Source organism: Astyanax mexicanus, chromosome 2, assembly GCF_023375975.1.
Source record: "Astyanax mexicanus isolate ESR-SI-001 chromosome 2, AstMex3_surface, whole genome shotgun sequence".
NCBI lineage: Eukaryota > Metazoa > Chordata > Actinopteri > Characiformes > Acestrorhamphidae > Astyanax > Astyanax mexicanus.
In genome coordinates this window covers 34,314,302-34,328,406 of record NC_064409.1, presented here as the reverse complement: position 1 = coordinate 34,328,406, position 14,105 = coordinate 34,314,302, and the positions used below count along the sequence as shown (strand labels likewise).

The following is a 14,105-nucleotide window of genomic DNA, read 5'->3' as shown; positions in this document are numbered from 1 at the left end:
ACTCATGAGGTCCTTTCGGGCGACCTGGCGCCCGCGGGCACCACGTTGGTGACCCCTGATCTAGAGTATATCCTAAAACTTTACCCTCATATCAAAGCATTTCTAAAACTGAGAGCATGATAGGATACAGCATCTTCTGACATTTCAGATCAAACACCAGCACTTCATCAGTGCACTCTTAACTGGGTTTGGCTATGCTGCACTCGGAGTGCCGGGGCCCAGATTGTGAGAAGGCTAAAAAAGATCAGACCTCCAGCAGCTTTTGATTAAGCCTTCAAATGCATTAGTTCATTATCAAACCCAAACACATGTTTCAATTAAGTTCATTGTTGTTCAAACAGCCAGCATTATCTTAAAGAGGAATTAAAATGTCTGACCACAGCAGACGTTCCTCAGAAGATTTTTAATAAGCTCCTATCAGTCACGTAGGCACAACTAAAGCAGGGTCGAGTGTGTGTATGTGTGAGGGGTTTGAGAGAGGCACACAGCCAGACAGAGCGACAGCGTAAAAGAGAGGGGGGGGGGGGGGGCAGAGAGACAGTGAGAGACAGAGAGAGAGACAGAGAGAGAGACAGAGAGAGAGACAGAGAGAGAGACAGAGACAGAGAGAGAGACAGAGAGAGAGACAGAGAGAGAGAGAGAGTGAGAGAGTGAGAGAGAGACAGAGTGAGAGAGTGAGAGAGTTTCAGAGTGACAGAGATAGACCAAGTAAGTGAGAGTAATACAGAGTGAGACCAACCAAACAGACAGAAGAAGCCAAAGACACAAAGAGAGTATTAGAGAGACAGTAAGAGAAAGACAGACAGAACAAGAGAGAATGAGTAAGAGACTGACCGTGACTATTTGAGAGAGACAGACAAAGACCAAACCAGAGACTGAGCAAGAGAGTATAAGACAGTCAGAGAGTGTGAGAAATCAAGAAACCAAAAAAAAAAGTCAGACCCAAAGTGAGCAAGACAGATAATGCTAGATTTAGATCAAGAAAGAGAGAGACCAAGCAAGAGAGAGCAACGGACGAACTAAGAGAATGAGAGTCCAACAGACAGAGCAATCAAGAGACAAGCAAAAGTAAAGGAGTGAGAGTGAGAGAGACTCAGAGACACTGGAAGACAAAGACAGCACACAAGGGTAAAAAGATGGAAACTAATTCTTTTTTCTTTACTCCACTGGAAATGGATAAGACCCTAAGCCTTTAGAATCTGTTCCAGCCTAATCGCTTTTGATCAGCCTGCTGGATCAATGAGCATAAAGAGCGCTGATAGTGAGACAGGAATAAACAATGAGCTATCATGATACACAGAGAAGCCCTATCTGAATCAATCACTCAGTTCAAGAGGACTAACTCAGCTTTAGAGTGTCGATTCTCCAAACCCCTGAAGGCATGTTACAAAGGAGAGCTCAAACACTGCGGGACGCACAATTACTTTGATTCAAACATCCCAGTCTACAGCAGTAAATTACTGACCACCAACTGGGCCAAAAACTACCTAAAGAGCTGCCTTTCACTTATACAGTCCATCCCCATATCTGACTAAGGGAAAAGATCTGCCACATTCCGCCGCCAACTGGGATAGAGAATGGAGCCCGGTAATGTTATCAGGTCCTGGGGTCCTGAGAACAGAGGTGACAATTACCATCTGCTGTTAGGCACGGAACAGGCGGACAGGATCAACAGTTATACAGGACAGGAGGTGATACAGGGCTTTGGGCCAAAGGTGGAAGGGAAGAGTGTTTCAGATAATTAGAATGTTTATCAAGCTACATGCTTACACAGTCGCAGACATTTCAAACGGTTCTGCAACAGATATATCTCCAGTGATTTAATGTAACCGGGCAATTCTGGCCAAACTCTCACACTAGATGTGATCATGTTACGTAAAGAGTGCATCATATCCATATATCAGTAATTCATATGGCATGTTTCATGTACTTGTCAGTGTGCCAGCACTCCATAAAGCGGTTAATCTCCAGTGTAAATCACAAGATCGTAACACTAGTGACACATTTCATTAACAATTTCCATTAGTGCCAGTACACCCTGTGCATTTTAAATGTCATACCGATAATCCCAGCTTTGTGCCCATTATACTTTATTATAGTTAATAATGCATGACCAAAAAGGGGCACTCCTGCTGTTCCATTTTACGACCATCACTTCACCACTCACATAACCATGTTGAGTTCTGGGATGGAAAGATAAATGAACTCTGAAAATGTAGTGTAAGAAAATGCATGTGTTCTGTCTGTTATCCATGATAACAGACCAACCACTGTTAGTCACATTTCAAGATCAAGCTATGCCACAAGGACAAGTTGACCTGATATATAATTATGATGTTTGTTTCCAAATATAGACATCACTTTAATATGCACGGACGGACTATAATTGTAAATAACTGTCTAGTGGTCCACTTTGCACAATGTGCACAAATACCATAATTGCTGGGCTATTGAGGGCACCTACATGTAAGCCACACCCACTAATTTTAAAAGAAAAAAAGAATTTGTACATTTACAGGTAATACTTGACTAGTCGTAGTTGTCCACATTATAACACGATCTATGTACAGGGAAAAATGTTAGACAAAAAATATATTTTTTTACGCAAAATTAATTATGTACTGGTAACTAGCCGCATAGTTAAATAAGCATCAGTGTTCAAAGCTTGTGGGCTTATAGCCCTGAAATTTTAGTATGTCCAAGTTTGCTTACACAACGCTCTACTGAACTTAATGCAGCTATGTGGAGTCAATGCATGGTCTATAGCTTAGCCTGTGCATGTGTCTTATGTCATTTATACTTGTGGGAAGGTGTGTCTGAATCATTCCACATTACACAAATGGTAAGCTGTGAATATAATACGTGGTGGAGGGCACTCGGAGGCTATAACCAAGGGTATGTGCAGGTTTTAGATTCAACACAGAATCCTGAAATGTTAAACAAACATAAGTGCAGGCAGCAAAGGACGTGGGAATGGGGGACAATTGTGCTCATATTGTGCTTACATTCTTAATCGCACTGCAGAATCTACAAACACAACTGTAACTGTAAAGGCTGAAAGAGCATGATTAATAGTATATTCTCCTCATCCATCCTTTAACCAAGATAAAGCCACCAAGTGTTAGGAGGTTACTGTGTAGCATGACAAAGGTAAATAGGTGCATCAATTGGATAAGCAGAGCCAGACAAACAGAAAGGCCTTCTCATTGGTGGAGAAGGGGGAGTGGGTGGGTGCAATGTGTTGTCTGTTATAAGCATCTCTTTTTTTTAAGCAAAATAAATAACCCAATATACAGATCTGGAAACAAATAAGAGACCACTTAAAAATTATGAGTTTTTTTTATTTTACCAAATTGAAAACCTCTGGGATATAATCAAGAGTAAGATGGATGATCAGAAGCCATCAAACCAAGCTGAACTGCTTGAATTTTTGCACCAGGAGTGGCATAAAGTTATCCAAAAGCAGTGTGTAAGACTGGTGAAGGAGAACATGCCAAGATGCATGACAACTGATTAAAAACCAGGGTTACTGCACTAAATATTGATTTCTGAACTCTTAAAACTTTATGAAAATGAACTTGTTTCTTTCCATATTTTGAGGTCTGAAATCTCTGCATCTTTTTTGTTATTTCAGCCATTTCTCATTTTCTGCAAATAAATGCTCTAAATGACAATATTTTTATTTGGAATTTGGAAGAAATGTTGTCTGTAGTTTATAGAATAAAACAACAATGTTAATTTTACACAAACATATACCTATAAATAGCAAAATCAGAGAAACTGATTCAGAAACTAAAGTGGTCTCTTAAATTTTTCCAGAGCTGTACATCTTCCTTTGGGAACTTCTATTCAGACTAGGGCTGCCACAAACGATTATTTTTATAGTCGACTAATCACCGATTATTTTTTATGATTAGTCGACTAATCGGATCATACGTTAATTGAATATAAAACACAGAATGCAGCTGCTATTATACAACCAACATTAGATTTCAGCTATATGCTAACTAAAAATAAAAACAATTAAAATCATAGTTCATTAAACCTTTAATGAAATATGCAGCTTGTTGTAACAGACAATTATTTTACTGTTTAGCATAAAGTGTAAACAACTGTGTAAAATAAGGATAAGGCACTGGCATTTATGAAACATCTCAACTGTGAGGTTGTTTGAACTATTATGAAAAAAAAGTATATTAATAAAAAATGCCTCTCTGTCCAGATATTGTGTACATTACCGTACACAGGGCAGCGGTCTGCACAGATCTGATTGGCAGAGGAGAGCGTTTGGTGATTTTACACCACACATGACTGATCTGTGAGTTTACTGCACCGAAAAGCACTGAAAACAGAAGCCACTGTCAGAATGAAATCCTTCTCTGTAGTTTATCGGTTTGGGACGGCATTTGTGACAACGTGTGAGTCCGGATCCGGATCGCGGTCTGCCTATTAGTGACCTCTGTTTTAAAGCTATCAAGATGAGTAAGTTAAGTACTAAGTTAACGCTCTGTTTACGCTAATTTTAGCAGCTAAATAGCAATTTAGCTTCTTCGTCATTTAATCAGCCACAACATGCCTCCTTTTCAGGTGCTCGTGCATCGCGGTTGTGCTGCCGAGGAAGGCAAGTTCTTCATTGCAGATATTGCATTGCACGCGTTTCACTTTTATTTTCTTGGTGATCCCACACTTTTGAGTTCTGTAGCGGGGTAGCCATGAAACCAGAGCCTGTCTGTATAATGTCCTGAGATGTCGTCCACTACCTACCCCGGTTTCCACTACTGCGCATGTGCGTCCAGGACAGAAAGGCAGTCGCAGCAGTTTGGAGAGAAAAACAAAGAAAAAAAAAAACCGACTAATCGACTATTAAATTAGTCGTCGACTATTTTAATAGTCGACATAATCGTGACTAGTCGACTAATCGTGGCAGCCCTAATTCAGACACTGTCGAACTTACACATACAGATTCATACAGATCCAGACTTACTTGTTGCCTCTGATACCCTCTCTGCGGACTGTGGCAAGTCCCTCAGAAACCAACGACTCAGCAATGTTCTCTCCTGATGTATCTGAAGGGAGAAACATGAAAAAGCAATATTAATGTTACAGATTAAGCCAGGAGGAAAACTTTATAAACACACTTTAAAAGAGCAGACTGAGAGGGGTAAGACTAACATGTGCTACACAAGCAAAGCAAATCACGGCAAGGTGCATTTCAAAAGCTTTTTGATAATTCATGCTTGCCTTTCATTCTCTAATGAATAATGTTTTCATGGATGTGCTGATCTTAGGTAAGCCCAGGCTTTTGATGTTGAGCACATGTTGGCTTAAAGCCCTTGTGATCAAACTTTTGAAAAGTAAAGATAAGGTGTAAAATAAATATTAGGGATGGCACATTAAACACTTAATGCCCAATACCAATGCTGCAACCTGGAGTACAGGCAGCTACTAATATCACCCCGATCTTTTCCCACTCCCTTAAACTAAGCTGTTAATAATATATTACTTTGAAAGCTTCTGGCCTTTATTCTTTCTTTAAATCCTTGAACAGTGGCATGCAGGTTCTATAGCAAAAAAAAATATGTAGACTTATTTTTTTTACCTTTTTAATTCAGTGATTTTGGCCAGTTGCTGACAGATACTGATTAGTACATCCCTAATAAATATATGTTTGCCAATTTCATGCAAGACAGATCAATGCAGTCACGGAAAAACAAAAATAGAAAAAGAACTTCTCAATCTAAGAAGATTTAAAATTATTTTGGAGCATTTCTATAGGTCCATTAAATCATCAAATTTGGACAAAATGTGATATAATTACAAAATTCACATTCATAAGTCAAAAATAGAAAAGAAAAAAAAAAAAGTAAAAAATAATTTTGTCTGACAGCATCGATTTTTTTGCCTGCTCAGAACTCTTCTGCACAAACATCCATAGAGGGAATGACCCGCTTTGGCCTTTTAGAGGTGAGAATAATTTCATCATATGGTGCTTTCCTTAGACACACCTTGTTTCAACGTTTAGCATGTATCCATCAACTAGCTATCTAACTGTAGGATCATGCTTCTAAAACACTATTTACACAAGCATGCACTGTCACATGACTCAAAACATGCATTGACTTTGGTAGGGGTCACACAATGTGTGTGTTAGAAATTGATTTGAAAAAGATCAGTTAGCTAAGAGTGTTGACAGAAAACAATCAGTATTATTATTTTTTTTTTTTTTATGACTGAAACTCAAATATGTGTAGAAAGTGTAACACTGGCAAGCGTTAGGAAGGAAACCAAGCAAATACTTTAAAAAACAGTAACCTGATACAAACAGAGCACGTTGAGCAGAACTAACATACACTGCTTATGTGAAGCTCCACAGCTGAGGTCTGCACAAGAACTTAAGACTGACAGCATTTTAAATGGAGTTGGTTTAAAAAAGAAAATAACATTTTACTTTGAGAGACAATGCACATAATAGCATAGAAACCCTGCACCACCTGCATTACTATGTGTGCCTGTAAAGATTAATGCAATATCCAGCTCTTTAATCAGACATAGTATCAGTGATGAGCTAATAGTGCTGAAAAGTGTAATAGGTATTATTACACTGACTGTTCAATTTGGGTCCATTAAACCGATAAACATCTGCATACTAGACAGTTAATACTATTTGGGTGCAGAAGGCAGACGGTCATGACTCACACAGTTCACTACATCAGGAGTAAGTAACAGAATAAGTGTGTTTACCTGCCCTTAATTACACAATAACTGCACAAAAATCTATTTGTGTCAATAATCTGATCAATGTGTTTACACACACATTGGTAATCAGAAAATCTCTAGGTTATTAAGTCAATCCATTGTTGGATTTCTAAAAAATTAAACTTTGGCTAATATAGGCAAAATTTTGATCATGTTATATTTCTTAATTTTAGTCATTATTATTCAGATATTGATATGAACATAGAAGCAACCAAAAAAAAAAAAAAAAAACAATGGGTCTCACATTAGATGTCTGTAAATGAATTACTGTAATCAGAAACATGTTTAAATTGTATATCAGTTTTCTACTAGAACATATTGATCACAAATCACTGCCCAGCACTGTCTTCTAACTAGAATAATTGCACAAAATGTGTGACATACTTCCTGCTGTAGCATTTTATAAACATTGCCCCATTTACCAGCAATTATTGAACTTTTTTTATATCAAACAGTGAGCAATATGACCCCTCTTAAAGCTTTCTCTATCTTGCTGCAAGACAGACTATTTCTTTTTCTGGACTGTCTGTCCTAACTGGACACATTTATGTGCATGCACAAACTGAGTTACTATATATTTTCTGTATCAATTTGTGATGAATTTTTTAAATGCACACATTAAATAGAGGAGAGCAACTTAACCAAATTTGAAATTCATATATCTGTTGTATATAGAATTTGAATGCACCATATTCTGTCTAACAGTCTTTGTGTTAAATGCAAAATCTTTTGTACAGTTTTTCAAAAAGCACTTAAAGGGATAGTTCGGGGTTTTTGACATGAATCTGTATGGCATCAACATGACCAGTTTCGTGCATTCTCACTGACTTACCCCCGACCATGTCCGGTGAGCGGAGTTCTTGTCCAGTATTGTCCGAGCCGAAAGTAGTCCGGCATGTTTGCTGGGGTCACGAAACGAAAGCGTTTTTCTTCCCAAAACAGTACGAGTGCAAAAGAGTGATTTATTTGCATAACAAAAAACGGTGTCTGCAAAAGTCACGCCTCATTATCACTGGGGCACTACTTTCATTTTGGATCAGTGCGCGCGATTGCGCAACCTGGCAGCTAGCCTACGGTTTCGATTTCACTGTTTACTGTTCGGGAACATGTCGGACTACGAGAGCGACGAGGAATATATTGATTTCCGCTCAGAGCCAAGGGGGTATCTTTATGAGCCTGAGTATACTGAGGAGGAACTTGCCCAAATCGAATTGGATCGTGCAGAAAGAGAGAGGGTGGACAGAGAAATGATTGAGACCGAAGCTGGAGCCGCTGCTGCTGCTGCTGCGATACCAAGGGTGGCCGACAAATCCTGGTGCACTTGTTTGAAGTGCGAACTAATGCCGACAGAGGTGGAATGTTACTGCTGCCACGAGTGGGATTTAGTTATGCCCGACATACAGAACCTGTCAATTGATGAGGACGTCGGCGGGCCAGCTGCTGCCTGCATCACAAACAACAGCGGGCATGGAGAAACATAGTCATCCTCGCTGAAGTGCGCACCGCAAACAAGAAGCTTCTTCATTTTCACCACTTTGGTGTCCACATGGAAGCCCATTGCAAGTATCCAAAGTTGCCTGAGAGCAATGTCAGTCACGGGGATACGATGGAAACTGTGCGGAGAATCAGCCACATCTTTGTTGCTACAGCCTGGATAATCACAAGTCCGCACCATTTTAACACACACACATACAAATGTATAAATCTGTGTTCAATAAGCTTATAAAAGCCGATAAACTTCTCTCTAAAGCTTGCTCTTTGCGTTGCTGGTTGAAGCTGAGCGCAGCCAATGATCTGAAAGACTAGTGCGCTGCTCGCAGTTAGAATGACATGCGCACTGATCCAAAATGAAAGTAGTGCTCCAGTGATAATGAGGCGTGACTTTTGCAGACACCGTTTATTGTTATGCAAATAAATCACTCTTTTGCACTCGTACTGTTTTGGGAAGAAAAACGCTTTCGTTTCGTGACCCCAGCAAACATGCCGGACTACTTTCGGCTCGGACAATACTGGACAAGAACTCCGCTCACCGGACATGGTCGGGGGTAAGTCAGTGAGAATGCACGACACTGGTCATGTTGATGCCATACAGATTCATGTCAAAAATCCCGAACTATCCCTTTAAGTATAAACAATTTAAATCCCAAACATTATCAATGATCATAGGTTAATAAAGACCAGAGCCCTTGCCGTTAAAAGAAAGGCACATGCTACTGCTGCTGCTTACCTTTTCCCAGATACACCATGCCATACTCTCTGCCCTGCTGGGTTTTGATCTCCACAGTGAAGCACACCTCTTTTCCAATCATCTTTTTGCGTAGGAACTCTCGAGCCTGGAAAGCCCAGGGCTGTAAAACATATACACAGGGCACTCAGGCATCAGCGGTTACAGCTACAAACCACAAGAGGGAGTCACCCTGTAATTTATTAAATTAAATCACAGCAATTCAAAACCTCCTTCTCAGAATAAAAAAGAAAATCATGAAGATTTACAATTTGACTATGTGACTTTACAAAATCACTGGACTAAGAACACTGCTAGAAATCACCTCATCAGGTGTGTCCTTAGTCTCAGGCTGGTTCTGGATGGCACGGCGGGCGAGGGCACCAGCACGGACATTGCTGAGGTTGATCTGTCGCTCTGGGGGAGGACCACCTCGTGGCTGGCCTCTTACAATGATGGCACATCCGGATAAGACCTGCAAAATGAAACCCAGGAGAAATTCTTGTACCATGACTTTGTACCAGGTTTCTGTTAATTTTTTTTATGCAGTTTCTCAACCCTGACTGGTAGAAATTGTATGTCTATTGTGATGCTCAACTGAGCTCTCAAAAATTACCTTTGTGCCAAGATGTTTTTTTTTTAATTCAGTCATGACGATTAAATTAATCTAAATGACCAAATTATACAATTTTAATTCACATGCACACAATGAAAAGTATTGTTCTGTTAAAATGCTGAAATTCGTGGCAATTTCTGAGTGGGGAAAATATTAAAACAAGATAAAAGTTTTAAAGACATTTTTCATTCCAAATATTTCTTTCAGATTGTAGTCCTGTTTGTAGTCCTGAATATATCCCAGAGGGAAAAACCTAACTTGGTAAGCTCACTTACTGTATTACTTGGCCTCTAGGTTTTTTCTAGGATAACACACATTAATAGAATGTTTTTTAGTTTGTTTTTTTGTTTTTGTTTCAAATAAGTGTACAGAATAAACACGTTAAAATGTTTTCTTATTTTGTAGGTTTTGGGAAAACATATTGAGAAAAGAAACATTTTCAACATAAACAACGAGTCTATTTTGTAAATTTAAAACATGGGGCTTTGAAAATGACTGTGTAAAGTGTAAAGTATTACTTTAAGGTCGGGCCCACTGTGAAAACTGTTGTTATAGAAGGAATAAGACAGAAATTCCAAAAACAGTTCCTTTCAAAATTATACTTTAAAAACAAATACACATTTGAGTCAGCCAGCTATTAAGACTTCCAAAAGGGTTCTCCAGAGAAACATTAAATCAGAAAGTAGAGAATGATCGGTCCTTAAAAACTAGATAATGATGTCTGGAAAGTTAACTGCCATACTACATACTACATACTAAGTTACATGAGACTTTTTAGGAAATAAGTTATGCTATTACTCAGTAATTTTAAAAATCACAAATGGTCTCATGACTAACCTGAAAACAAATATAAATGATTTGAGGAGAGCATCTTACACATAAAGGCAATAGTGAGCCTAGAAGAGTCAGAACCCTTCAAAACCTTTAAATTCAAGGTTTTTTTTTGTTTTTGTTTTTCGCAGTTTATTCAGAATTTTAACACTAACCCATGGCTATCAGGTAGTTTAAAATAAAGTGTTTAAAGGATATTTGTTCATTAACAACATTAAAAGATGTTACTAATGCCGCCAAAACTAATTTGTCAGAGGTCAGTTTGAATGTCGTTGGTAAAAGTTTTATTTACTAAAAAAAAAAAAGACTGAAGTTACTTAGGCTATTTACATTCCAGAAACCTTTTTTATGGACCGTTCATTCTCTACTTACTGATTTAAAGTTTTTCTGGAGAACACAGAAGTGTTAACAGCTGGCTGAATCAACTATATTTATATTTTTTCTTTTTAAATATAATTTCGTGAGAAATAGTTTAAGGTTTTAAGTTTAAGGTCTATCTCATCTCTGATGTACAAGAATGCAGATTTCACAGTTGTTTTGAAGGTTTCTCTGAAGGTATTCTAAACATAAGTCGTTTTAGGAAAAAAAATATACAGACGACATTAAATTAACCTCTGTCAGCATACATGTTTATTTTCTGGTTGCATTAGCAACAGCTTTAAAACAACCTTTATTTAACATTGCCTCATTGGTTAGTGTTAATTTACTGAAGTGACAATAAAAATATATATTTAAAGATTTTAAAGGGTTGGGGCTCTTTAACACTCATAATTCCCCTTTAGATATAAGATGCTATCCTCAAATTATATTAGTTTAATAACTAATATAAAAGTGAACACACAAATTAAGCCTAGATTAGAAGCATAAGGGACAAAAAAACCTTAGCATAATTTAACGGGACTCAATCATCTCTGCAGCTGAAGAATGTTAGCTAGTTAGCTACAATTTTAAAAACACATTTTATTAACAAAAGGAAAAAGCTATTAAAACTTAAGAATAGTTTTTTTTCCACGTTATTATTTTCCCCTTTCATTTTTTTCCTCCTGTAAGTCGTCCACATTTCCACACAGAGCTCTTTGCCGTTAGCTTGTGAGAAAGAACCGCCGGGCCAAAGATCTGGCGCTAACAGCTACGTGTCAGTTTCTCGTAAGTTAGCGCTAGCTGTTACTGTTCAACATCTGGCAAAGTAAACATTCAGCCTTAAAACCTCCCATGAGGCACGAAGTTAACTCCAGCTCTACACTAAACTGTGGATTAGTTGTTTATATAATAACCAACTTTTAACGTAAGCTTTAAAAAAACAGTAACAGTAAACCTGAGCTCCTGTTGGGAAATAAGCTACAGCGTCCTACAATGTCCGTTAGCTTCGGTGGCTAACTATAACATAGGGTAACGTTAACTGCTTTCGGCCAAACTCTTTTAACGGTTCTCTCCTCATTTAAATAACGTTACCTGTCTAGTTAGCCTTATCCAGCCTAGCTACATACAGTGTTCAGTCTTGAGCTAAACAGCTGCTTTAACTTTAGCTAACTTACAGAGTCAATCCAGCTGCACAATTTTAGCTAGCTAGGTTAAATCACTTTTGACCAGGCAAATGTCATCTAACTTAGCAAGTTAACTTGGGTAACTAACAGTGCTTTTAGCTAACGTTACAACTTTAACCACATATATTGTTATTAAGCACTTTTATATATTAGCGTAAGCTGGCTAGATAGGGTTATTTAGTTAACTACTAACTTAGCTAGCTTCGTTAATTAGCTTTAGCTAGCAGGACAGAGAAAATATATAGTATAGACAGGTTAGCTGCCAGGTTTAGCAGCTGTTACAGTTAAGTTATTATTCAGCTCCTCCTATAACTACACAGTGTAGCTTTAGTTAAACTTCTGGGCAACATTTACAGAGAGACAAAAACGTGTGAAATGTAGTTAGTTAGCATTAGGGTAGTTAGTTAACTGTTAGCTATTTTAACAGAGCCAAAAACGTCCATAGTTATGAATCAAGGCAGCAGCTTACCTACGCTCTCTAGCTACATTCGCTTGCTAATATAACGTTATCTATCTATCTAGCTGCGTAGCTAACCCAGCTAGCTAACAGCTCTGTCCCACGGTTTAAAACTGTGCTTTTACATCTCCGCTCCTGCAGAAACAGCCCTCAGCTGCAGGCTGAGAGCAGGAGCACAGCAGCTGTTTGAGGCTGCAGAGCTGAAGCGTGTCTCCGCTCAGAGAAAGTTGAGAGGTGTTAGTAAGTTAACTGTAGTGGTGTGAGTGAGAGTAAGTGCTGTGCTCTGAGTGCTGCTGTCCTACCATCTTCACTATTCCTCTCTGCAGCGCCGGAGCTGGAGCCGGGTTGGACTGAACTGAGCCAGAGACGGGAGTCGCCATGTCCGCGGGGTTGAAGGTGTCCGTTCAGGGGCTGCTGAATCAGGAGGGGCGCGCGGGTCTGCTGCGGCTGTTTTGGTAAAACGAGAGAAAAGAGTCTGAGCACGGCGGATCACGCTCGCTTAACCGGAACCATGCGAGGGATGTACGAGTCACAGAGAAGCTCTTCCCGGGTCACAGCAGCTCCAGCGCGCAGCCAATACAGCGCTTTCACCGTGACGTGGGCGGGACGCAGCGGAAACATCCGGGTCGCGGAACGGTGCGACACGTCAGCACAGATTTAAAAGTAGAAAGCGTCCCAGACAGAGCTGAGGAGGGAGAGCACAGCCCGCAATGTGGGGCTCAAAAACTCATCTACAATTTTAAAGTGCTTAAAGTGTTTTAAATTGTAAGGCGGTTAAATTTTCTGTTTTATTTCAAATACAGAAATTAAAATTTAGTAGGACTGGACGATTTTGTAAAATAAATAATCTTATTTTTATGTATATGAGCGATTCTCAATTATGCATAATTTTATTATAAGTTATTACTTATATGAAGTAATGCACGAGCTATTGTTTTCATTAATTTTTTTTTTTACTAATAGTAAGCAGACCCTTCAACCTTAAATGAAGCTTTTATATTGAAAACGTTGCAAACATTAGCTCCCTGTATTTTCAGGAAAAGTGCAAAATGTGAAAATCACTTCCACATAAGAGTTCTTTACAGGATTCTGAAGCAAATGTCTTTCTACTGACATTTCCTGTGGCAGCATCTATATGTAAAGATGTACAATCTCGATTATCCCATTTTGAAAATCACAATAAAATATTACCTGTAATTTGATTAATCAAATTAATTTAATTACCTTCCAGGCCTATCAGATTTGAATTCATGAATGTGAACATTTTAAGAGCTGTGCCCGGTTGCATAAAACACCTTAAGTTTATCCCTTAAAAATAATCCTTAAATTGGCAGGACCCACAGAATCAAGAAAATCAGTTTCAAGCCTTGTTTGTTTGTTTGTTTTTGCATGGGAGAAGAAACTGTTTATTAAGATAGCAGTGATGTTTGGAAGGAAAAAAAAGTCTCACAAGAATAAACTTTCCTTCCAAATTGCCGTTATGTGACAGATGTAAAGGTGCAGAAGGTTCCCTTCAGAAGCCTCATATTTTATGGATGTGTCCTAAACCGAATAACTACTGGAGTGATATATTTGGTTGTTACTCAGGGGTATATGATTTAAGTTTATCTCCTGACCTGATCTCCTGCATATTGAGATCAGGTTGGAGTATCTAGCCAATATATATGACCAATAGGT

The 14,105-nt window shown here is 38.7% G+C and overlaps 1 protein-coding gene across 1 annotated transcript in view; it reads right to left on the bottom strand.

Annotated features, from left to right (window-relative positions):
* The window catches only part of snd1 (staphylococcal nuclease and tudor domain containing 1), a 276,271-nt gene extending 263,293 nt beyond the window's left edge, over positions 1–12,978 (bottom strand). Inside the window, exons 1-4 of the mRNA XM_022671391.2 lie at positions 12,731–12,978; positions 9,306–9,455; positions 8,984–9,104; positions 4,985–5,066 (exon numbers count right to left, since the gene is read on the bottom strand). Coding sequence (XP_022527112.1) covers positions 4,985–5,066; positions 8,984–9,104; positions 9,306–9,455; positions 12,731–12,808 — 431 coding nt within the window. The 5' untranslated portion in view covers positions 12,809–12,978. The remainder of the gene's footprint in view (positions 1–4,984; positions 5,067–8,983; positions 9,105–9,305; positions 9,456–12,730) is intronic.
* Positions 12,979–14,105: the final 1,127 nt, after the last annotated feature.